Here is a 26,643-nt window from a genome sequence, read left to right on the forward strand (position 1 = left end):
GTGGTGAATGGGAAGTGGGTCTCACTGAAGTTCAATATCCCGGTAATATTGAAAACATTTCAGAAAGCGAGGCCTATGTAGATGTACTCTTTGAAAACAAATATGAAAAATTGATAGAGAATCCAGACCATCTCAGCTATGTTAAGGGCGTCCATACAAAAATAGCGATATTTATCACATAAAATGTTAGCCTTTGAACAATCTTGGTATTCTACTCCAAACATTTGTTAAACAAAGTGATATTTTATCGATTATACAAATTAAATAATTTGTTATCGGATGAGCAATTTTTGAGTCTCTTGGGAATACCCTGTCACGTGATACTGCTAAAAATAGATGAACCAGGAATAATACGAAAGAATGTAAAGTGCAAGGGCATAACATAAACAAATAAAGTTATTTCTGTTTCTAACTTGTAAAATGAACCTTCAAAATATCGAAAAGTGCTGGGAGCTTAAAATATTCAAGTAAGAACAATTATTAAATTCAATGTAAACAGTGTATGAACAGCAATTTACTGGGATTTCCCGCAATTAACGCTTATTTATATGAAATGCGTAGCGACTTCATACAGCTCCCAGCACTTTTTGATATAATAGGGATACAATGGTAAGACATGGAAATTTTCAATATATTTGATCAAGTGTATGCCCTTGCATAACTGCATTTTATCTGACCCACTTCACTTTCAGCGTCAATTGCGTGAAATTCAAACGCAACACTGACTAAGATCATGATTTTAATTTTCATTCTTAAAATAATTTAACGCTGTGAATTTCACTAAAATAATGTTAAAATGTTGTTTCTGTTCACACCAATCATCATTATAAAATTGTTGAAATTGGAAAAAAATAATTTCATCAGTTGCCTTTATTGGGGGTGGGGGGGGGGGTGTAAGTGTTGAGTTTGTAATTTACACATTTATGTTTCATAATAAGTTATGTTACTATGCTGGTGAATAAATTCTTTTAATGTATAATCAGGTTTACTTGTAATCATAATTGATATTTTAGTACTAATTAAAGAAAGCAAGAAGAAACAATATATCAATATTATCAAGAATTTATTTTGATAATCAACTTTACAAATACTATAGAGATTGCTTTTCTGTGACAAACTGTTCAACAAGACTAGTGTTTTCTGATTTTTAGTATTTTTCAGTCATAATGTGTAATTTATGGAAATTGACAATTCTTCTTGCACACTACATGTTCTTCTCTTCTATCTTTTTGATATTATGAGGTAGTCCAGTTGATAAGAAAACCAATACCTGAAATGATATATATCAATTTCAAATTTCATTTCAATAGATATCAATGCAAATTATTATAATAGGTTACATTAGTATCATTATCAATATGATATTAAAAAACAACAAACTATGCATGAAGTTGAAGTTAGTGAGTAAAAGAAATATTTATATACATTTGTAGTACCTACTTTTTATCAACATCCCAAGAAGTGTTTTCAGTGGACCATCTACTGCCCAAGTAACCCTGAAAATGAATAATGTGTCATAATTAGCAAGCTATTGTGTTAAAGATAACATGAAAATGAAACATTACTCTATTATTGGGCATGTTAATGGGGGTTTCAATTTCAGTGATATTACAACAGGCATAATCAAATGTTTAAAATGTGTGGAAATTCAGTTTGAACACACTTTAATTTTGTCTTAAATAAAATTAATTAGATCTTCATAAAGAAGGCTGAATAAAATAACACAAACAACATTACAATCTTGTCTATAATCATCATATTATCATCCTCACAGTAATCTTTGTAGTGCTAGCACATACAGTGTTTGGCCATGGCCTTTTTAATGTGTACTTTGAACATGGAGGAAATGCGATCTATTATTATCGCGATATGAGACCAGTAAAAAGCTACAATGAGCCTCAACGCTCTCTCTGATCAAAACTAGCGAAACGCAGAACAATTACTTTGCCTGACTGAGTCACCAAACTGATGTTTGAACACAATATTACATGAAAAACAAATGTAAACAAGTAAACAAAATCGAAGCCGAGGAATTTCACTTCGTTTCCGCTCCATCCAACAATATTAAATAATATAAAACAATATCTAGGGGAAGTACAGATAAATCCTACCTTGTTCAGTTGAATCCTATGCCGATTTCTGTCCACGCTGGTTGTAAACGAGTTAAATTCCGAGATATATCACTGAAGTCCACATGTTTATTCTGATCACAGCTGCAAGCGCCGATGTGACGTAGTCAACCTCGACACGTCATCAGACGACTTAGGAATTTCATGATTTCGCGAGATATAAAGAATAGTATATGATTTTATTTCAGTACACCTTTCTTGAACCATTCAAACCCAATAATTAATCATATTCATTTTGGTAGATGTTTGTTAATTACCGAAATACCCATATCTCGTAAAATCTCATGAATAAGGGGCGGGGCTTATGCAAATTTTTCTAAATCACCGTGGTAGAATTCTTAGACCTTCCTTAACATAGCTGAGAAGGCAAAACTGAGCGATTTAGAGATGAACAATTAACGGCTGTAAATCTGAAAAATATCTTACCTATGACCGACTGGAAGGACTCTTTTTATAATAATAATTTTAAGAAAAGCGATGATAATAAAAAAATCCCACCCGAGGATACGAAAATGACCATTCATAGAATTTTTTTTAAAAGTGGAGAGTATGCTAATGTTGACGAACTGATTAATGAAATCAATCTGGGTCTGCTACGAACGTTTAGAAAACTGTGGCTACAGTGTGGTGGCGGTGTTCCACAACAAAGATTGACAAAAGATCAGCTATTAAATTTAAGTGCAGACGAGGCAAAAAAAGCATTAGCTAAACAAACAGAAAAAATAGAAGAGAGAATACTATCTAACAATAATCTGCAGTTGTTTCACGACAAGACTTTTGACCGATTAGAGTATCATATCAATGGAAGGAAATTACGTGAAGAATGCCTTTTTGCCATTCGTTTTCCTATCTCCTTAGCTTATAAATTTGGATTTGATGATACTGCTCTTTTTCTTGAAAGTAACCATGACGTTGGCAAATTTATTGCTTTAGCTACAATGTACAATCATGCTGATGGAAAGAAAGATGTAGAGTTAGGGGCTGGTCATACCAAATGGATCAACGTGGCTTATCATCCTCGTTACAGCCTTGACTTATCAGTAAACCTGAAACAATTATTCATTTACTGCGACATCGTAGAACCCCAGATCGTGGGATCTAATCAATTAAAATTGCTGAGAGTGGTCCCCATCTACGCAGTTCACCCGCCCAGTTGGGATCAATACCAACATGCGTGGGAACCCAGAAGAGTAGAATATTTGAAATTGAGTAAGAAACATTTTGACACGATTGAAATTCAAGTCAGAACTCCTTTAGGAGCCGTATTTCCTTTTTTAAGTGGAAGAACGGTGGTAAAACTTCATTTTAAAAAAGCCTTTTAAACATGGAGCTGTGGATTCTGATTGTTACTCTAACACTATCGACAATTTTGATATTTAGTTGGTGTATTGAATGTATCAGACGATACTGAGAGTATATAAATAGAGAGTTATTTACAATTTGAACTCATTATCAATCAACATGGCCTATAGACATAGACGAAGAAGAAGAAGGGGTCAGAAAGGAGGATTTGTACAATTTATACCAGCTCTAATGAGTGCTCTTGCCCCCACGGTAGCAGGAATGGCACTTTCTAAAATTTCCTCTACATTACTCCCTCAAAGAGGGAGAGGAAGAAGAATAGTAGCAAGAAGATACAGATATAGAAACAGACCCTAATTCAAAATGATATAAAAAGAGAAATCACTAAGTATATTTTTCAGTCTTCATGGATGTTTATAGCGGATTATTACGGCAAAAAGGTCACGGAGGGTTAGGTACTCTCCTTAAATTAGGAGGGTCCGTAGCGGCCAGTGCCTTAGCACCTCTCCTCGGAGATTTTGATGGAGGTTTGATAAGAAAGAAAAAAAACAAACAAACGGGACAAGGTTTCGTGACTGATGCCCTAAAACAAGGTTTTAACGTCAGTAAAAATGCCTTTATGCGTGGGGTAGGAGTCAGAGATGCCCTAACTCAAGGTCTGAACACCAGTAAAAATACCATTTTACATAATTTAAGAGTCAGGAGTAGTAACAGACTTAAAAATATTGCTGTTCCTTTAGCCGATAGTCTTCTAAGACAAAAGCTTCCCCTTATGGGATCTCCTATCATAGGTTCAGTGCTTAGTGGTAAAGTGATACCAATGATAAAAAATAAGCTAGCCTCAGCTATTGAACGAAAAGTTAATCTCTTAATGCCAAATCAATGGGGTAGTGGGACAAGAAAAAGAAGAAGAAGAAGAAAACAAAGAGGCGAAGGAGTAGTCACTGACCTAGTCAAAGGAGGAATGAAACAACTCCCTAAATTATTTAAAAAGGGGACTCAAGCCCTAATGAAAAGAGGAATTAAAAAAGGAATAAAAAGAGGAATTCAAAGAGGCGCTCAAAAAATCATTAAAGAAGGAACTAAACAAGCGATACAGACTGCTGCTAAAACAGGCATAGATGTCCTGAAAGGAAAAAATATCAAAGAAGCGGGTGTTGCCCGAGCCATACAAGGCATTCAAAAAGCAGAAAAAAATTTAGAGAAAACAATTCTAGCGAAGGGAGGCCCTACTAAAAAAAGAAAAAGAACAATAAAAGTGGGAACAGGTAAAAAAGCAAGACTCATGGATATTTTTGACTGACCAATGCCCCCCTATAAAAAGAGAGTCAGACCCCTCACCCTAGACAGTCGAGTACCTTAATTCAAAAGTCACACACACACTTTTTTAACCTTCAAAAATGATGCACAGAGAGTCATGCATGTGTGGGATGGACAATTTAGAATTGTTCCAGGTTCCCCCCACCAACATAGCCTTGGAAGAATCGAAATGGATGGAATATTATCCCATTTCCAGTACCCTCGATTCCGATACAGCGCCCATTGAATTCGATATTCAGGGACAGGGAGACGAATACATAGATCTCTCACAGACTTATTTACAAATAGTTTGTAAATTCACGAAAGCCGATGGCGGTAATTTAGGGGGATTAGATGGAAAATACATTCTTTGTTCTCAGAAATCGATCTCACTCTGAATGGTAAAATCGTTACCCCAGGAACAGATACCTATCCTTACAAAGCCTATTTAGAGAAATTACTTTCTTACAGACCCGAAACCTTAGACTCTCAAATGTCTGCTTGCAGTCTGTGGGAAAAAGACACGGCAGGAAAAATGGATGATTGTAATACAGCGGTTGCAACTCTAGGTAAAACTCAATATGCTCTGGATAATAACAAAATCAACATAACTGCTGCAAATATGGCACTGTCCTATCCAGCCGGTTCTGAAAACGAGGGGTTGAGAAAGCGCCACAATGTCGTCGCCGACAGCAAAAAAATTACTTTAATCGATCGTCTGTATCTAGATCTCTTTCAACAGGACAAATTCATTCCCAACGGAGTAGATATTCGTTTGAGATTTAACCGAACAAAGTCTGATTTTTACATGATGACTAATGCAGGGAGTACAGGAAAAATAAAACTTCTGAACGTGTTACTGTGGGTCAGAAAAGTCAGACCTACTGCAGCCGTGTTGAATACTGTCAACCATAGGCTGAACGTAGAAACGGCCAAGTATCCCATAAGACGGGTAGACGTTAAAACGTTCACCATTCCTACAGGAACCCAATCCAAAATCAGCGATCATCTGTTTCAAGGGCAAATGCCAAAACGAATCGTTTTGGGTCTGGTAGCTAATGACGCTTTCAATGGCACTACCAACAAAAATCCGTTCAATTTCAAAAACGCCAAAGTCAAAAGATTCGATGTCACCATCAACGGAGAAACCATCAGTACCCGACCCTATGAGCCGGATTTCGAGAACGACTTGTATCTCAGATCCTACTTGAGTCTGTATCAAGGACTGGGAAAATTCGGTGCCGATTGGGCCCCAGGAATTAGTTTCGACGAGTATAAAGACGGCTACACCTTGTGGTGTATAGATTTCACCAAAGATCAGGAGGCACAGCTAGACAAGTTTCATCTCATTGAAACAGGAAATTTGAGAATCGAAATTCAATTTGCAGAAAACACGGCAGAAACTCTGAATTGTTTAGTCTACGCTGAATTTGATAACGTGCTAGAAATCAACAAACAAAGAGAAGTCAGCACTGACTTTTAATTGGATACCTATCAATTGAAAAAAGTCTTAAAGGCATATTTAGGATCTTCTTTTGCAGGTGTCTATGCCCTAGATATAATTCCTAAACATTAAAATTTTAAAGAAAAAGCCATGGTCATAAACACAGATCCTCAAGATCAACCGGGAGCTCATTGGGTGTGTTTATATTTAGACGGAGATACGATCGAATATTTCGATTCTTATGGATTTCCCCCCTTGTATAAGGAAATTCAAGAATTTATTGAAAGAAACAGTCATCACATGATATATAATGGAAGGCGTTATCAAGATTTTACAAGTAAAGTGTGCGGGGAATATTGTGTCTATTTTTTACATCATCGTCATAGAAGAGGCCGTAAAGTATTAAAACAATTATTTCCTAAACACTGGACACCAAAACAAACAGATCGCTACGTGAGACAATGGTTCAATGAAAACTATAAAAAACCTAAAACGCACAAAGGTCAATGCTGTAAGAGTTACGATCAGACTTGGCAAGAAAGGGCACCTAGTTCAGCTCGTGAATGAAACACCTGGCTGTGACACGTCACGTAGTCCGGTACCGAGAAACAAACTACTTTCGTTATTGAGAGGATATAAAAAGACAGCTCAAATCATTATTCGTCACAATTTGGATGGGGAAGTGCCACAGTAAACTAAAACGCAACAATAAAATGGAAGAGATAAGAGCTGTGATCGCGGTACCCTTAGCGGACGGCGGCGTTGGATACCTGGTACCAAAGGTCGAATGTTCTCCCTCAATATTTGAACCGATGGAAGTAGAGAAAATGGAACCAGAGAAGCCTTATTTAGAATTGATAAAGGAGGAAAAAAAAGAGAAAGAAGGAGAGAAGGAGGAAGAAAAGAAAGAAGGAGAAGAAAGAGAGAAAGAAGAAAGAGAGAAAGAAGAAAGAGAGAAAGAAGAAGAAACAGAGAAAGAAGAAGAAACAGATGAGGAGGAAATAGAAGAAGGAAAAGAGGCGGAGACAGAAATTTTCGTGGTGGAGAAAATGGAGGAGGGAACTAATCAAACCCCCTTAGAAGTGGTCGCATCCGATTTCCAAGAGCTATTAAATGATCTCACTTATGGAGATGACGGTTACTGGGTCGAGATGCAGCTTATGGGAGAAGAAAAAGACACGGACAAAATGGTAGAGAACATGAGTCAACAGGAGCTGGAGGAAATCGAGGGAGCCAAAGCAGACAAAGTAAGCGGGGTTTACAAAATTTGTACAGATTACGGGAAAGCCAAAGAAGAATTGACGGGATTATGGCTGAATTGCGAAACATACAGCAAAATGGTCAACCGTTTGGGAGGAGAGAAAAGAAAAAGAGAAGAGGAAGTAGCCGATCAAGAAAGAAGTAGGAAAAAACTACGAGATGCTAAAAGACAATTACTCTACCAGTCTTACCTGAAAATGAAAATGCTTGGGAACAACGAGGAACTCCTGAAATTGCTCCAAGTGTGCAGAGTGATGGAAAAAATCAAGAATATGTGAAATCCGTGTGAAAAAAATCAATCTGTGTATATATGTGACTAAAAGTTTTTTTGGATTCTTTATATCATTAATGGTAAATATGTTTTTTTCTCACTATTAAATGTCTTTCAAAAATCATGTAAATATGTTGTATGTTTGTTTGCTGAGTTTCCAATTAAAAAGTTTTGCATTTGAAATTCATTGTTTATTATTTTATCATATAAAGAGGACTCTGGTCCTAAGAAAAAAACAAGAGGTGATATTTTTTCTCATATATTTTATTTGAACAAACAAGTTTAATAACCAAAAGGAAGAGTCTTAAAATCATCAATGATCTGCCGTTTATCATATACAATTTGATATTTCTTAGTAAAATGTTTGGTCAATAATTCATGTCTCTTGGTTCTCTGGATTTTATGAGGATAAGTGACCGTCACTTCATCCAATTCTTTAAAAATCATTTTCTCTAAAGCCTTCATGGTTACGATTTGAGAAGCTCGATGATTCAAAGTTAGGCCTTTGACTTTTTGCACGCTTTTTCCAGTATCTGTTTCAAACGCATAATTCTTAGGGCCACCAGACATGAATTTGGTAATATGGCCTCCCTCCAATTCGTCGGTCCATCCTCCTAAACTATTGACTATAGTAGGATTATACAATCCTTCTACGTGTTGATAAAAAATATTGTCGATATCGAAATAAAGAACCCGATCTCCTAATTTTTCTAAGGTGTCGTATAAATGTAAACGAGCATGAGCAGTAGTAAAAGCAGCTAACACCACGTTTCCAAAGGGGCAGTCTTCGATGAAATCCTGTTTTTCCAGATAATTAATTAAAATCAGATCGCGTTCGGGTTGTTCTAAGTTGTTTAATAACTCAACTCCTTTGATTTCAAGAGTGCTGTCCTGTAACATTCTCGTCAATTGTTCTTCTTCGTTCAAATATTCGATTTTAGGTAATTGAAGGCGCTGAGCAAATTTTCCCCACAAGCAATTCAAAAATAACTTGGCAATAGTTCGTTTCACGGGATTTTTCTCGATTTCTATAGGGTTCAACATCAATTTCTCTCGATCAAATATGTCGCGGATGTAAGCTACCCGTTGTTCCTCGGTCTCGCACTCGGGGGGATATCCAGAGGCTTCCTGTTTGATTTTCAAAAACGTGTCAATGTAACTGCGAAAGAGATCCTGACTTTTTTCTGGAAAATGCCACACTTCGTAAATTTTCTTTAACTGGTATCCGCATTCTAATGCTTTTTGAAGTTCGCTAGTCACCCAAGTTCCCGTGATACAGCGTTCAGAATCTGTATGCTGACAGCGATACTGAGAATCTTGACAAAGTTTTTGGGCACAAGTACGACATAAGGGAAACAATAATTTTCCTCCGGTACGATAGGGTAAAACGGGATGATAGAGACCCCGAGGAGGTAAAACCTGACATTGAATCAACCCGAAATAATTAGAAATCTCCTCAAAATTCTCCGTGATGATTTCTGGATGCCCCATGGGAAAAGGTATATGTTTCAAAACAAAAGGATATAAAGAACAAACGTCTACATATCTCATGTCTCCCTCGGTACAAAATAAACGCGTGGCATTGGTGCGCCCCCCATACAAAGCTTCCCTAGGATTCAAAGGATCTTGAAAATTTAAATTGCCCACAAACTCTTGCAATTCAGAATTATTTTTCATTTCCAAATCAAAATCGTGTTCCCAAATAGAAACTACTTTATACCCCTGTTCTCTCAAATGATGTTCTCTAATTAAAGTCTGTTCGTACAACGTCCCGTAAGTACAATCGACTCGATGAGGATGATTTTCATTCTCTAAATCAGAATGACATTGAGGGCATCCGTGCCAGTAACATCCATGAAATTCGTACACGGTATTCGATTCTGGATCGTAACCTTCTACGGTATAGGGCCCTAAATTTATTTCTCCACCATTTTTAGCATGATAAATCACCCGCCCGTCTCGACTCATCCAAGCTAACCATCGACAAGCTTTCATTGAAAATTGTCGGGCTGGGTCGTATCCCAAATTCGTTATGATGGCAATACTGTCTTCCGGCATGAATCCCCTTCGATAGGCTAAATTAGCAGTACTGGCAAAAGTAATGGCTTCTTGAAAAGGATTGACTTGTACCAAACTCTGTATGGTCTTTCTAAATTGAGCGCAACATCGTTGTAAAATGTCTACGTCAGAAATACAGTAATCTACGAATTCTTTTTGAAAATCAAACAATTTCCCTTCTTGTTGCCGATACCAATCATAAAACGCTTTTCGTCCAGAACAAGTCATGTCGTCAGGATTGTAATAAGAAGCGGGGGGATAGGGACCCACATAATTCTGATTTTGCTCCGTATTAAAAAAATGGGGAAAATATCCTTTCTTCATTTCCTGAAATCCAAAAGCCGAAGGCATTTTTGATAAAGCAAAAGGCAAATAATTATAAGAATCTATAAATTTCAAACCAAGAACTTCCATAGATAAAATCTTAGTTCCGTTCATGATCACCGAGGGAGTTATGCAAGCGGTATGCACCAAATAATTCAAAATAAATTGTCCATCGTATCCCTTGAAATTGTGAGCTATGACAATGGCCCCTTCGTGCAAAAGCTGAGATTGACTTTTTTGAGTAACGTGAGGCTGGGCCTGAAAAAGCCATTCCATGAATATTTTCAAAGTTTCAGAACCACGAAACAAATGGCGTCGAGGGCCTAAATGTTCACAGTGAGAACAGGTCTGATCTACCTTTAAATGATCACAATGCTGACACACACGATGAGCTACACATAAATTAGGAACGTGAGTTCCATTTTCTTGAGTACATTCAAAATCAAAATAAATGTACATTTGAAGTTTTTTCCCTCTCTCTTTCAGAGTAGGTTTGACTTGAACAAAACATTGGTGATCTTTCTCGACCATTTCTCTACAAATCTTACACCATTTTCCGTCCCCACATTTGTGATAAGGGAGTAACTTTTTACTCATCCATTTTTGACAGTGAGAACATCGATCCATTAAACTGCATACAGTAGTTTCAGAGTTTTTACTGTAAGACTCTAAATGTCTCTGATAACAAATCTTACTTTTAAAATACCCCTTACAATCAGAACAAACAATGCTACTCCAATCGGAAATGTCCCCCAAACAAAAAGAACAAAGGTAAGGACATTTGACTCTATGATCTTCAATGTGACTATAACCTACATCGCAATAATCGCAGTAATATTGGTTTTCGGTCAATCCAGGCATAGACAAAATAGTATCGTAGTGTTCATCATCCAACAAAACATTCAAACATTTTCCATTTCCTTTTCCTTTGTAAATAGCCTCTAATTTCAGTCGAGAAGAAACCGTTTTAAATTGAAATATTTTCAATCGATATTCAGGAAACAATACTTCTTGTAACTTGTTCCATTCCTCGGGACCGCAGGGCAAATTAGCATCACAATGAGCTTTTTTCATCAACTCTAAAGCTTCTTTTTTCTGCTGGGGGGAAAGAATATCATTCCTTTTAATACGATCCCACTGTTTTTTCCAACGGGGTAATTCCAAGGAATCCGAGGGGCGCTGACTGTGTAACCGAGCTACAGCAATAGCTCGAGGGAGACAGAGATGATCACCTACATTTTTAATTTTCAATACAGATCTTTTTCCTTTCTTAAACTTCTCTTTATTAGCATGTAGATGTCTGACTTTTTGACCTCCGCTTCCCTGAGGATATTTCACGTGAAACAATTCAAATTCAGCAGATCCGTCCGTAATAGTAAAATCTTTCTTCGATTGCTGCACTGCCTGAACTTTATTCAAAATAGTAGCTTCGTTCAAATTCTTTGATTGAGTAAATTCATACCAAATCTCAGAATCTAAAGACGGATGGCGCAAATTCAATCTCAAATAATCGTTAGGATTACATTGCATGCGCTCTTTCACTTCTTTCAACATGTCGCTCAATAAACGTTTCACAAAACCGCTATCTGATTTCTGGGGGAAAGGTCGAAAACTGACCGTATATACATTTTGTTTCACTTTAAATTTGCGAGATTGTCGCCCCCTGTCTAATCTAACATTGTAAAAGTCAGAAACCACTTTTTTCTTAACAGCTTTTTTGACCGCTTTTTTTTTCTTTAAAAGTTTTAAATTTTGATCGATCAATCGCTTTCTTTTATATCTCAACAAACGAGATTTATTCAACAAAATGCTTTCGTCTACATTCATCTCTCTCGCTTTCAAGGGAAGGATCCAAATGAAAAAAGTATTTAATAATGCTATAGTTATGTTCATCAAAACATGTTTACGAACTCATATCAAGGTCGCTAGACAGCTACGTCAGAGTATTTTTACCATAAACTAGGTCACACAGCTGTCTAGGTCACACAGCTGTTGTTTACGTCGCAGCTACATTGACTCCAGACACGTACACAGAGCTAGCGGGGTCACACATGTGTTGTTTACGTCGCAGCTGCATTGACTCAAGTCACGTACACAGAGGGTATATAACACAGCGTTTCTCTTCAGTTCCTCACACCATTGAATGGACATCCTTCAGAACCTTATTGTGGAAAAAATCAGAGAGAAATTCAGCAACATGGCAGAGGAAAAGAAAATCAAAGAAGAACCAAAAGAAGAAGAAATGACTGAGATTGAGCCAGCCAAGAAGTTTGGATTCTCATCCTCCGAGGAAAAAGAAGAAAAACCAGCATTTCTTCTAAAGCCTCCCAGAAATGAAGGCGGAGAAACTTACTTAGACATACTGAAAAGAGAAAAGCAGGAAGACAAGGAGTTCTACAAAATGATCGTCATCCAAGAAAAAAGAAGACTGGATAAGAACCCTCACTTAGTGACAGGAACCTTTGGACCCGGAACGGGCACAAAATCCCTCTACGACAAAATACAAGACCTGCTCAAGGATTACTACTACCCAGAAAACGAGTTCAACAGGCTGAAATTGGACGTCATTCTAGCAGAAAAATTAAAGGAAGAGGCTGAAGCAGAAGTACAACAGAAAAGAGACGTGGAAATGGAACTGCAGATCACCAAAGAAGAACTATAAAAGGTCATCAAAGAAAATGAAAAAGCCACTAAGAAAATTCATGATTTGAAAGAAGAAATCGGAGAGCAAGAAAAAGAAATTGAAGAGCAAGAAAAAGAAAATGACGAACAGGATAAAGAAATAGACAAACTGGAAGAAGAAGTCGAAAAACTGCAAGCAAAAATCAACAAACTAGAAAAAGTTCCTCCCCTATTCTTCTCCGAGGAAGAGTACAAAAAACTAACCACCTTCAATTGGATAATAGAAAACGAACCAGAGAGAGCAGAAATGAAAAATACTGCACTGGAAGAAAAACTGACCGAAAAAAAAAACGAACTGCAGGAATTGAAGGACAATCTTCAAGAAAACAGAGAAATAATGAAACGCATGGAATGCGAAATGGAAACTTGGATCGACATCGATTAATTACAAAAATCCAAGGAAATGGAGAAAAAACTGGCTGAAAATATAGAAAAAGAACGCAATGAAAGACAGGACTTGATAAAAAAAACTGGCTGAAAAAGAAAAAGAACTCCAACCAAAGAATGACATGATAAATCGCATGGAAGCCGATTTGTTCACTTGGATGGACAGCGATGCTAAAAGAATCCAAGATAAAGAAAAAGTCCTGGATAAAAAAATGACAGAAAAAGAAAAAGAGCTCCAAGAATACAAAAAACATGTCAAAGAAATGGAAAATATCAGCCAGAAAATGAAAGAAGAAGTACAGAAATCCACTCCCTTCTACAATGCCTCAGAAGCCGGAACTTTCATCAGAGAAATTCAACAGAAAGCTGATGAACAAATCCAAAAAGCTAAAGAAAAATTGGCCCTCATGGAAGCAGAAGTCGACGCACTCAAGAAAGACAACAAAGAAAACGTCAAAATATTCGGAGAAATACTGGACCAAATCCTCCCCCACATCAAGGATATGACAGAAACTTTCAACGAAGCCGAAGAATGGGTGAAAGCAGCAGCCACAGGACAAGAAAGAGAAGCATGGAGCATCTATGTCGAACCCAAAATCGCAACGGAAGAAACATTCAAAAGTCTCAAGGAACTCTTCACCGAACATTGCAAAAAATTCTGCTTCGTCAGAAACGGAAGAACCCACAAAATCAGCGGGGAAATTCAGCTGAAAAAACCACTCAACATCAAAGAACTCAACAAACTCCTGGGACCAAACATCTATCTGAACGGAGGACCGAAGGAACAAGCCACTGAAAAATGGTCCATGGCCGCGAAGTTCAACGAAAATGATTATTTCTCGATCTTCTTCACGGATCAAACCCTCAAAGGCGGAGAAACAACATGTGAAATCAGCAAATAAACGTGTTCCGAGTGAAAAAAATTTGTTTCCGAGTGAAAAAATTTGTTCTTTATTAACATTTTTCTCCTTAAACAATGTGTATATGTTCATTTGTTCATTTATTTGCTTTGAATTCAATAAAATTTGACTCTGTTCTGTCTATACTGCCTTTGTTTACCTTTATTCCGACGCCATTTTGGATTTGACCTAAATAATATTAGACGCCATTTTGGATTTGACCTCACTTGACCCCCCCCCCCCTATCTAGGAGCCTTATACTACTAACAACATTACGTTCAAGATTGAAGCAGAAAATATTGACACTTGGAAACACGGACTCGTTACGTTCTTTGGTGAATCAAGAACAACATTGTTGAACAGTAACAGGGTTGTTAAAATCAATTATGACACCAAAAACTGGGTAAAATTCATTTTTTTTGACACAGGAAGTGTTAACATACAAGGAGCTTCATGCTTAAGTTTCCATGACACTTACTTTTCAAAACTGGACATGGTTATAAAGGAAATTGTTAGAAAACAGACAGAACCACAGAATCTTGGCTTGGTCAATAAACGAAACAACTCGGATAACGAAAGTGAACAATCTGAAGCGATGAACAATTCAGAAACTGAATTAAAAATGGTTCCTGACCTAGAAACTGAACTTAAAACAGTTCATGAATTAACAAACAACGCAGTAATTTCACAATCCAGTGAATTCACACCAATGAAAAAATCAGGAAATGCCCCAAAACGACAAATGACTCCGAAAGAAAAAATAAATCACCATAGTAAAACTATAGAAATGAAATTTAATGAAATCCATAACATCTTGTATGTCATAGACAACACATTGAAATCATTTGCTGAGAAGCTGTCTCAACTTAGTTCAATCAAAAGTCAATCAAAAGTCTCAGTCACTCCTTACAGATCTTCTGAACACTCACAAGAAAAAACTACATGAACATCTAGATGATATTGAATCCAAAGTCAAACATTGCAACTCCACAATTGATTCTTTACATGTAAAGACCAACGTACTAGATAACCAATTGAAAGAAATCATTGGATATCAGAATCAACAGACTTCTTTGTTAGAAACTCTTCAGTCCCAGATCACAAACCTACAAGACCGTGTTGAATACATAGAGACTACGAATTCATCATGGCTTACACATATCGACAATCCTAAACATCTCAATGAACATCTACCTGTGGTCTCTCCAAAAGCGGGCAAAAGCCCAACACTTCCTAAACCACATTCATTACAATCATCGATTTGCAGTACAAATGCAAATAATCCGGTTGTAAACTCTTCACCAGCAGATGTTATGTTACCAAACCCTCTTGACAACAATTTGCAAAAAACAGAAGATAATGCAAACACAGTTACAGAATGTGATGTCCTTATCCTAAGTGATTCCATGCTTAAAAGAATACAACAAAAGCGATTTACACCAGAAGGGAAAACTATAATACGTTTTATAAGAGGAGGCGCAAAGGTGTGTTCAAACTTCGTTGAGAAGTACTATCATAATTCAACCCAAAATCAGTGTTGATTCACGTTGGAACAAGAGACCTCCACAACAACAACGTAAAAAGTGAGGAATTCTCAGATCTTCTAAAGTTATGTTCAACAGTTTGGACACACTCCAAAATATACATATTACCAATCATATACCGAAAAGATATTAATGCTAGCAAAGTGGATCAGGCAAATGCTGCAATCTATGCAGCTTGTCGTCAATACTCAAAAGTCACTGTTGCAGACCCATTCCAACCAACAGAAGACATGTGCCATGATGATGTTCACCTGAACTTTAGAAAAGGCCTACCAGCCATTGTAAAACATTTAAAATTCGCTCTCAACATTGCTCGTGACAATGGAAATGGTCGTCGTCAATCTACCCTGGGCTCGGCGGGAGCCACCACGCGGCACAGCGGATCTCGGTCTGTGAGTAACACCAAATACGAGAACCCTCCTTTGTTCCATTTCCATGGACACCCAGGCAGTGCACCGTGGTTTTTTCCGCCTGCGGATCCGTGGAGGGCGCCCTGGGCCATTCCCCAGTTCCAACGTTAAAATTGAATAACTGTTCAACTGCTTGAAACATGTTCTGTGGCTCATTTAGTACTGAATAACTTTGGAATATTATGATATTTTACTTGCTTTTGTTTTTAATATTAGCTACTTTCTAAAGCCTAAAAAAAACACTGTACCAATTTACAGGGAATATTATGATATTTTACTTGCTTTTGTTTTTAATATTAGCTACTTTCTAAAACCTAAAAAATAACACTGTACCAATTTACAAATAGACATATAATATGTTTTCTTTTTTTCTTTTTTTTATATTATCAGATATTACTAGTCTGAATACTATATAATGTCAACATTATAAATAACGGTTAAATTACATAAAACATTCTACAACTCAATTACTCATTTAGCACTGAACAACTTTGTAATACAGTGTATTATGATAATATGTTACTTGTTCTTGTTTTAGATGTAAGCTACTTTTGAAAACCTAAAAAAGCACTGTTCAAATTTACAAAATAGACATATATGTCCATTAAGATATATGTTTATAATCAGATAGCTAGTCTGATTACTGTATAATGTCAGCATTGTAAGGTATTGCTGAAGAATTTTCGTTATCCAGATTGTTGTACTACATATAATGTACTGAATTGTCCCATATATTTACGACAGTTCATCACTTTGTTGATGACTTATTGAACACATCGTATATGATGCTTTAACTAATGTCTCTATCCACTATGAATTGTGGGTTTTCAGGAACAAGTAATTTTTTTTTCTTCTTTATTCTATTTTAGTGTTAGCAAAGAATATTTGCTCAAAGATGTGCATATACTTATTACAAAAAGTGTATTTTTCCAGTATCCCTTTTCATTTCAATTTAGTATGAAAAAATATTCAAAACACTCCAAACAGTGTAATGCAGATTTTCTGAAGTTGGGTATGTTGAAGGTCTATCAAATGAAAAAATCCAAGATCCTCATTTTCAAAAGCAATTGTCCCAATTTAACATAGCTACATGTAGTCTAGTCGAAACCTGGACAGGTGAAACAAACCAATTCAATGGATTTCCTAATCACCAATTAATTCATTCAAGTTTTAGGAAAAAACATAAAAAAGCTAGGCGTTATTCAGGCGGAATACATATCTATGCTAAAACAACAATTATAAATGGTATAAAACCAGTAAGTAATAATCATCCAGATATTTTATGGATTAAACTTGATAAAAAAAATTTTTAGATTACAAAAAGATATTTATCTTGGAGTTGTTTATATTTCTTTTAAATACTCTAACGGCAATGTAAACGACATTGAAGACATATATTCAATTCTGCTAAGTGATATTGTGAAATATAGTAAGTATGGTGATGTAATCATACAAGGTGACTTCAATGCGTACACCAATACCCAACCTGATTTTGTTATTTTTGATGTTGAACACACAAGTTCTGATGATGTTCTATATCAACCAGATAGAATTATGTCAAGAAATAATCTTGACCACAAACATATTAACAATAGTGGCAAATGCCTTTTGAACCTTTGTAAGGAATCTGGTTTACGAATTTTAAATGGTAGAACAACAGGTGACCTAACTGGTCAGCCAACTTGTATAACATATAACGGCTGTAGTCTTGTTCATTATTGTCTTGTATCTAAGGATATTCTGAATTCAGTAGGTTACTTTGAAGTTTTAGATTTTACATCCTTCTCAGACCATCGGCCTATACGTTGTGCAATATTTGACAGTTTTTGCTCAGAACCTTGCTCTGATAGATTAAATAATTTACAACCTATTCCCGGAAAATTTCTGTGGAACAATGATGCAATAGAATCATACACTAATAATATTCAAAGCAGTTTATTTCAAATTAAATGTTCTGAATTTATGAATAATGAATTTCTTGATAGTGAATCAATCTCAAAAGCCTTTAGCTCAATACTTGTTGAATGTGCAGGACTATCAACCAAATTTATTATGAAAACATCAAGAGGCAAACATAAAACAAGGAAAAAACCATGGTTCTCACAGTCATGCTCTGACCTTAGGAATACAGTTAAAAATTATGAGAAACTTGTAAACAAACACCCATTCAATGGTGAATACAGGAAAATGTTTTATACATATAAAGCAAAATACAGAAGACTATGTAAATTTGAGGAACAAAATTATAGAAACACAATTTGTAATGATATTTACAAAAATATTAACAACAATCCTAAATCATTTTGGGAATTATTGTACAAACTGGATAAATCTACCACAAGACAGGTTTCGTCTCATGAAGTTAATTCTGAAGAATTTTACCAATTGTTTACAAACCTCAATAAAGCTGACAACAATCTTAATGAGTTTCATAAAGATATATTAAAAAAATTTCATGCTATGAAAAATAAACTACATCATAGCAATTTCCTTGAACCAGAAATCACCATAAATGAAATTAAAACTGCCTTAAAATCTCTGAAAAATGCGAAAAGCTCATCTACAGATATGATAGCAAATGAGATGTTTATGAGATGGTTATTTAATGTTAAATTCTTTGGGAAAATTGTTTAATTTTATACTAAATTCTGGTACATTTCCTCAAAGCTGGAATGAGAGTTATTTAGTTTTGTTATATAAATCTGGAAATAGGCTTGACCCTAGCAATTACAGAGGTATATCAATTACCTCAAATCTTGGAAAACTTTTCAAAAGAATAATACATACTAGGTTACTTGAATTTGTAAAGTCCATGTCACTTATAAGTGAAAATCAAATTGGCTTCAAAGAAAACTGTAGAACATCAGACCACTTGTTCTCTATAAAAACTATCATTGACCATTATAAAAGTAAAAAAGTATATGCTGCTTTCATTGACCTTAGAAAAACATTTGACACTGTATGGAGAGAAGGTTTATTTTATAAGCTCCTTAACTCCAATCTTTCTCAAAAATTATTTAATATTCTTTTTTCCATGTACAGCAACACAACCAGGAGGATAAAATTTTCTGATGGGTTAGGTAAAATATTTAACTCTGAATGTGGTGTCAAACAAGGGGATGTTCTTAGCCCTACACTTTTCAATATATTTATTGATGGTATTGTCAGTGACTTGAAACAAAATGTAAAATGTGAACCTGTACATGTAAATAATCTCAATGTAAACTGTCTGCTTTATGCTGATGATATTGTTATTTTATCAGAGAGCAAAAGTGGTTTACAAACTAATTTAGATATTCTTTACAACTATTGTTCAAATTGGAAATTACAAGTCAATGTTGATAAATCTAAAATCATGGTTTTTAACTCAAATAGTAAACATAAAAGCATCAATTTCACTTTCAGTGGAAATACTATGCAAGTTGTATCAAAATACTGTTATTTGGGTATTGTATTGAAAAGTAATGGGAAGTTTAATTTAGCAACATCTGTGCTTGTTGAAAAGGCCAGAAAAGCATATTTTAAAATGAAAAAAATAATTGGTATTGATAATCCATGTAAGCTCTTAGAAAAACTTTTTGATTCTATTTTACTTCCTGTACTTCTTTATTGTTGTGAAATATGGGGAGTGGATCTCTCATTGAAAGATATTTCAGTTATCGAAAAATTTCATGTAAAATTTCTTAAAGATATACTTGGATTACATTGCAAAGCATCCAATGCTGGTTGTTTGGCAGAATTAAACAGGTTACCACTTTGGTCTAAAATCTCATTCTCAAGCATTAAATATTGGAATCACTTGATAACATCTAATTCTTTGGCATTTAAATTATATCAGGGAACGATCAATTCCAATTCCTGGACTAAGAAAATTTATAGCATCCTAGACAATTTGGGATTCTCAAACATTAGTAATTATAAAAGCACAATCCAACACTTTTTACCAAACATAAAGCAAAGAATCATTGACCAATGTATCCAAGAGCAATCATCAAAAATTTTTAGTTCAGAAAAACTTTCATTTTTTCAAAAATTATATATGAGAAAAAGAAGTCCTTATGTTGATATACTCAGGAAAAGAAATGAGAGATCCTCTATTAGTAGAATAAGATTAAGTACACATAAACTTGCAATAGAAAGTGGTAGATATAATGCCACAATTAGGAATGAAAGATATTGTAATGCTTGTAAAACTGGTGCAATTGTAGATGAAACTCATTTTCTTTTTCAATGTAAAGCCTATTCTCATCTAAGGAACAGCTATTTTAGTAATTTTTATAAGATAAGTAAAATAAATATTGCCAATAACTTGGACAAAGAAAGATACATTTTACATGTATGTTTAAATAGTGAAATACATACTATTTTAAATATTACTGTTAAATTCATTAATGACTGCTTTGAACACAGATTTCAATTAGTCTAAGGAAATGTTGAACTGATCTATATAGATCAGTAAAAAAATATATACTGTACATGCAACTATTGTAAACATACAATGATGTTCTTATATATTCATTGGGCCTTTGCCAATTATTAGGGCTTTTCGACTTTCGGTCGAAAAGACCTATTGTTTTCGTTCTGTTTTATTATTATTATTCTTCTCGACAAAGTTTCGTCATGGATTTTTTGTAAACAGAACAGAAAAATAAAAATTTAATATTAGATTCTTTTAGCAATTGTTTAGTTCTCCCCTATGTCCCTTTTTGGACTTCCGGTCTATATACTTCCGGTTTACACATGCAAAAAACAAAATATTAAAAGGACCTTTGTATCTATTTTATTTGTTTTATTATAAACAAAGAAATTTTGGATTTAGATACTTCATAGTATGATATACAAAATCGTAAGCGACAACTTTTTTGTATCTCTTGCTGTTTTTGAGATATTAGACTTCAAACTATGAAAAAGGGGGGATGAAAAAACTTAAAATTGAAATAACCACCAATTTTTTTAAATGAGGAATGGACAATGTTAAAACTGTCATAATTATCATATATCTAAAGTTTCGTTTGAAACCAGTGAGAACTTCCGGTTTGATAAGTTGATAAAAAAATCGTCTATGGGTGTTTTAATGTTAAACTGAATTCACGCGTGCCACTTTTTCTCAAAGTTTTCAAGTAAATATTTCCATATTTAATATTTATATTGAGGAACCTAATTTGCAGACCGGAAAATGTTTTGAGATAAAAATTTTGAAAGATAAGGGATCTAGAGGGGTCAAAGCTAAAAACAACCCTTTAGCTGTATCTTTTTTATTTTTCATCTGATTTTTAAAATCTTTTCGGTTTTAAGTTTTGAGTAAAGAGTACAATTTAAAAATTATGGTCCGTAGGGCCATATTTTGACTTCTTATAGGAGTATTAAGGTTTTGAATATTGCAACTTTTTTAAAGTTGAAAAAGTTATTTAGAAAGAGTTATCTCGCTTTGCTCAATGAACGTAGAACATTGATACTCTAGGCATACCACGTTTTCTATTTGAGAAAAGAATACTTGCTTTTTTATGATTTTTTTAAAATATTCTTTTGGAAATTAAAAGTATACTTACTATTAAAGTGCTGAGGTTATCTTTTTTTGACATTACATTATTTATAAGGTAATATTTCTAATAGGCAACTGATTATACCAAGGCGGTGAAGAATTTTTAAATAAAAAATAGATACGATTTTACCTGACATTTACAATCAAAAAAGGGAAAGGGGATGTCGAAAAGGCCTTTACTTTTTGTTGAAGACAAAAAAAGTTCTAGTTGTAATTGTGTTTGTGCCAATAAAATATTTGTATTTGTATTTGTATGATTTCTCGCAACTTCATGAAATTGTCGATAAAATTTTCCCAATTCCATAAAAATGGCATTTTCAAAATTGAAAAAAAGCCTGAAAAATCCCTGTAATTATGTAGTTTATTGAAAATGGACAAAAATGTTAATCGAAGAATGTCGCTTTCTGTAAATAGATCGACATGAAGAATTTTCTATATTACAGTTATATGTACCAGTAATATTGTTTTAAATTAATTATGTACGTAATGTAGATATATATATATATACATGTACCCCTTGTTACCTAAATAAATTAAAAGCAAATTAAGATCAGTTGCTCTTCTTCACTTGTATAGTGGAAAGATAGTCGACTATTCTATGTACGAATTGACTTATTATAGGTAAAAAGGTAGCAAGGGACAGTTTCGAATATTTTTGTAAAATTGAGAGTTGCTGTACTTGAAGGCTTATGAGTGTTGCTAAAATTCATGAAATGATTTTTAATGATTATCATTAGTCAGAGGGGTGTCTCTTGTTGAAATGTATATGCAATATGTAGGCCCCTTATGTTAGGTACATGAGAATCAGAAGTAAAATGCAAAACCTGCGGCTATGACTGTTGTGCTGACTTTACACAGTGAAATTGCAAGTTACAGACGGGAGGTAAAATAACACGAAAAGTACGTGGATGGGACATTGAAAACTATACACCGGTAAGTTTGTGACATGTGATAGTGCAACATGCACGCGGTACGGAAGGTCAACCCTCTGCAGGGAATTAGCTGGGGGAGGTCTAAAAAGCTGAAAAATCATGAAAAATTAGCAAAATATGAAAGGGTCAAAATCTCATAAAAACCAGTATGTAGAGAATTTTACAGGTTTTGATTAGTAATTTTCTTCAGAAATTGGTGATTGGCCTTATAAAGAGTGAGTTAAAGGTATTTGTGCTGAATGGGAACTGAGAAAATTCTAGTTACAGAGTTCCGAAGACATGCATCCCTTGGCTACAATGAATTGTATAAAAAAAACTGTCCCCTGCCACCAAAAGCCAGGCGTCCATGTTTACAACCTGGATGCTCACCCCACATTTACAAATGTGACACCATAGTATCACTCTCGTTTGGCTTTCAGGATATTATCAGGTTTGTAAACATTTTGGCTTTTGATGATTAATAATAATGTAAACAATGTGTCTGCAGATTCCCGTTGGGCTGAGTATGATCTGTTGACCAGGCAAAACATGTATGTGTTGATTACACAGCGTTGTGCACAATGTGTTCTCAATTAAGAACATTCAATCCAGAAGCATGACCAATGTAGCAACACTTTCAAAACTACTTTTTAATACTTGTATTAATTTTAATGTTTCTGCGCACCCGGGACGCCCTTCCCCCCGTAATTGTTGATTTATTAGAATAACATGACATGTTTCATACATAGAAATGATCGATGGTTGTTAAATATTTTGTTGTTTACCAATTTAATGTATGTTCTCACTAGAACATGCACATACGATATGATATATGGTAGACTATTATCACATTCAACTCTCTCTCTCTCTCTTTCTCTCTCTCTCTACAGCAGCGATTCATCTTACGACCTTTAAAAATCGTGCACCACTCTTGCCAGTATACAAAATGTTGTAAAATGTTTGTACTATATATTGTTCGTGCATTGCACTGCGATGATTTGGATCGCATTCGGTCGCGTCTGAATAGTGTGCATGTCCACTATTTTGAGGGGACTTGATGCCAGCACTAAAACGCATGCAACGAATGCGAGACCTGATGCAACATATGAGAGAGCTTGTGCGAATTCTAAAAAAATTCTATTGTAAAGTGCTCGTACGCCAATTGTGAATGGAGCTTAACACGGCTATGTTAAGGCTGTCCGAAGCTAAATATATATCGAAAAATGATACTATTTTAATTTTTGAAAAATACTTTAACCGAGCGAGTTTCTACAAACTTTTATTACATAAATTAACAGTGATATCAAACACTATATTTGATGTATTTTTGTCTATGTTAAGGCTGTCCGAAGCTAAATATATATCGAAAAATGATACTATTTTAATTATTGAAAAATACTTTAACCGAGCGTGTTTCTACAAACTTTTATTACATAAATTAACAGTGATATCAAATACTATATTTGATGTATTTTTGTGACGTCCTATATTTTCTTAAGCACGTGACGGGTGTATTCTAACACGGTAAGTAATATATAAAAATCGCATCGGCGCAAGTGAATAATGACATTAAATCAAAAATATGTTTATGAAAAATCCTTCGATAAGTAATGTATTTTGCAGTTCTTGCTGGGGGTTCATATAAATATTTCGTTTATTTGAAATATCGTCAAAACATTTCGCACCACCATCGATATTTGGCACATCTTTACCTTTTAGGCTCGATTTACACGAAATAGGGTCAATCGGTAGGTTTCTTCCAGCAAGATTCACATTGGTACTTATTTTCTATCCCGATTTCACGTAAAATATACTAAGATTGTTTATATCTTTCACTTGCGCCAAGCCGTTTTTTATATGCATATACATATCACCATTCATTAGATTACACGTAGCAAGGGGGGTCTCAAAACCATTCGTTTATGAATAGTTATTTACCTATTACGAAGCTTTAAAACTGTTGATTTGTTTATACTCCATATTGAATTTAGTATCACTAGTATTTACAACAGTGTCTATGTAAAGTAATGAAGCGGTTTTATATTATGCACAATGAATATCACTTATTACGTTACGATACATTCCCTAAGAACGATCGAAAGGAATGCAGATCGTGACGTCAAAGTTAACTATGACGTCATATCTTATGAAGTACAGACAAGTGACTTTCTAAATATCACTGAAATTAATCGGGCAGCCTGAACATAGCCGCGTAATGTAGATGTTTATGAATCCAAGTTTTCTTTGCATATAAACAATGCTTTCACACAGGTGCTTGTGGTATTAATGTAGGTGTTGGAGTTATTAGCACAACCAGTCATGCCAGTGGAGATTTTCTCCTGCAGGAGAAACATTTAAAGGACAGGATGGGGAGGAGAGATTGAAAACAAGCATTATTTAAATTTCCTAAAGATCATCTCTTGGTGTATTGTTCTTTTCTATGGTAACTTAATAAAATACTGTGAAGCACATATATTCATTGGGTTAAAATTTTGTTATTTTTAAACCAAATAAAATTTTGTTGGGATTTAATTTTTAATAATTTAATTTCATTATAACGAAATCTCTAAAATGTATTAACTCTGTATTTATTAATAATTGGATTTTAAATTCGTCATGGACGTTGAATAATACTATCAACGAAATAACAAAATTAAATCCTCAAAAAATATTTCTACTTCTACAGTAGATAAAAATGCATAAGAAGAATCTGCATACCAGTATAATCCAATATTATTGAAGAATATGATTTCTTTTCTAATTTTCATGAAATATTTATTATTCCTGAGTATTTTGATTTGCATGTTGCAGATTTGATGGTAGCCTGCATGAGGGAAACATATAGGAAGCCTTTGTCCAATTACATGAAAAGTAAGAAGGAGCGGAGTTTGAGGTCTTCTCAGCCTAATTTATCTGGGACGCAAAATCCAGGATCAAAGTTTCTTTTAGAATGTATGGAAAGCAGGAAAAAACAGGTAAATATGCATCTTTATTTTGGATTTAGTTAAAGAAATGAGTTTATAATTAAGGTCTTCCGTTGGAAACGGAAGACCTTTCTATTATTGTGCGGGTTAAGATTTTTCTTATTTTTCTTTTTTTTTTTGTTTCCTAGACGCGAACTTTGAGGCTTCATATCTTGCTCATTTCTGAACGGTTTTTGATCAAATTTTCAGGGCTTATGTACTTTACAAAACACTATCTTAAGTAATTCATAAAATTTAAGATTCCCGTTTCGTTAAAGAGTTATTTCCCTTTTAAATTTTTTTAGGGCCTTTTGTTTCCAGACAAAGGCTCCGAGACTATGATAGCTAGGAATGGGAATCCAACGAATTTCAATAACAGAAGCATTGAAGTGGTGCATATCGGTTTTTGTTTTAAGATTACGTTTTTTATTTAGGAAAAGGTAGGGGGTCAAAAAACAGTATTAAAAAAAGTGCGAAAATTTAGACATATTTTCCTTTATATCTTTTAAACGAAAAATATTTTGTTAAGACATGTATAATAAAAGTTGTGCAAAATATCAAGGGCTTTCATTTGACACCAATAAAAAAGGGCTGGCCCCTTAAATTAAGGACCAATGGCCCCTAAAAGTTTTTGCTTAATAACTCAAAAACGGTTAGGATTTTGATATGGCTGTCGCTGAAAAAGTTGTTTGTTGGGATCTCATAAAGGTCGTTACAATGTTATTTTGTAAGTGATTTGTGTAATATGGGTGTAAAAAGCTTTACATGTTAACATGTACCTGATTTCATTTGACAGGTTAACGAAAGTCTTTGCGCGTACAACTGGCATAAAGTTACCGCAGAAAGTATGCTGGTTTATACAAACGGCATCAATTCATATATAAGAATTTTTTTTTTTAGAATACATGCTTTTTTTTTTAGAAGTTTAAGTCATTGCTGTTAAGTTCTTATAATGCACAATCCTTAAAAACGGGATTTGGAAAACAAATCATTGTTTTTCTTTTCTAGTAAACCACAAAATATGGAATTAAAAAGATCTATGCATTACATTTTAGTTATTAACTCCATGCATTTAAAATCTACCTTGAATCAGAGCTGTGTGTGTGTACCATTGCGTAAGCTCTCCCTCGCCCGCGGCCGAGAAAATCGGTCACCAGAGTCGCGGCTGGACTACCTAGCGGTCAGCGGTTATCTAATACACGAGAGTTGCGTCTCTCA

General features: G+C 34.7%; 3 protein-coding genes and 1 long non-coding RNA gene across 4 annotated transcripts; 3 read left to right on the plus strand and 1 right to left on the minus strand.

The window, feature by feature from the left end:
• Positions 1-978: 978 nt before the first annotated feature.
• Positions 979-2,448, minus strand: LOC109618227 (uncharacterized). The gene is made up of 3 exons (XR_010711352.1): positions 2,112-2,448; positions 1,441-1,496; positions 979-1,270 (listed from the first exon to the last, which is right to left on the minus strand). It is a non-coding gene; the product is annotated as an uncharacterized lncRNA (long non-coding RNA).
• A 2,904-nt stretch (positions 2,449-5,352) lies between these two features.
• LOC117683122 (uncharacterized protein F54H12.2-like) lies at positions 5,353-6,213 on the plus strand. Its single transcript, XM_034451962.2, has one exon. It carries the CDS (start codon positions 5,353-5,355, stop codon positions 6,211-6,213), a length of 861 nt encoding a protein of 286 aa, XP_034307853.2.
• A 674-nt stretch (positions 6,214-6,887) lies between these two features.
• On the plus strand, positions 6,888-13,180 carry LOC136276096 (DNA ligase 1-like). The gene is made up of 3 exons (XM_066087049.1): positions 6,888-7,676; positions 12,246-12,692; positions 12,753-13,180. Exons 1-3 carry the CDS (start codon positions 6,888-6,890, stop codon positions 13,152-13,154), a joined length of 1,638 nt encoding a protein of 545 aa, XP_065943121.1. The 3' UTR covers positions 13,155-13,180.
• A 98-nt stretch (positions 13,181-13,278) lies between these two features.
• On the plus strand, positions 13,279-14,058 carry LOC136276098 (uncharacterized protein PF3D7_1120000-like). Its single transcript, XM_066087051.1, has one exon. It carries the CDS (start codon positions 13,279-13,281, stop codon positions 14,056-14,058), a length of 780 nt encoding a protein of 259 aa, XP_065943123.1.
• The last annotated feature ends 12,585 nt before the right edge of the window (positions 14,059-26,643 follow it).

This window comes from Magallana gigas, chromosome 1, assembly GCF_963853765.1.
Source record: "Magallana gigas chromosome 1, xbMagGiga1.1, whole genome shotgun sequence".
Taxonomy (NCBI): Eukaryota; Metazoa; Mollusca; class Bivalvia; order Ostreida; family Ostreidae; genus Magallana; species Magallana gigas.

Coding starts and splice junctions, on each gene's coding strand:
- LOC117683122 (XM_034451962.2), top strand. CDS start 5,353: ATGGCACTGTCCTATCCAGCCGGTTCTGAAAACGAGGGGTTGAGAAAG.
- LOC136276096 (XM_066087049.1), top strand. CDS start 6,888: ATGGAAGAGATAAGAGCTGTGATCGCGGTACCCTTAGCGGACGGCGGC. Junction 7,677..12,245: donor AACTCCTGAAATTGCTCCAA/GTGTGCAGAGTG, acceptor GACATCCTTCAG/AACCTTATTGTGGAAAAAAT. Junction 12,693..12,752: donor AGGAAGAGGCTGAAGCAGAA/GTACAACAGAAA, acceptor GAACTATAAAAG/GTCATCAAAGAAAATGAAAA.
- LOC136276098 (XM_066087051.1), top strand. CDS start 13,279: ATGATAAATCGCATGGAAGCCGATTTGTTCACTTGGATGGACAGCGAT.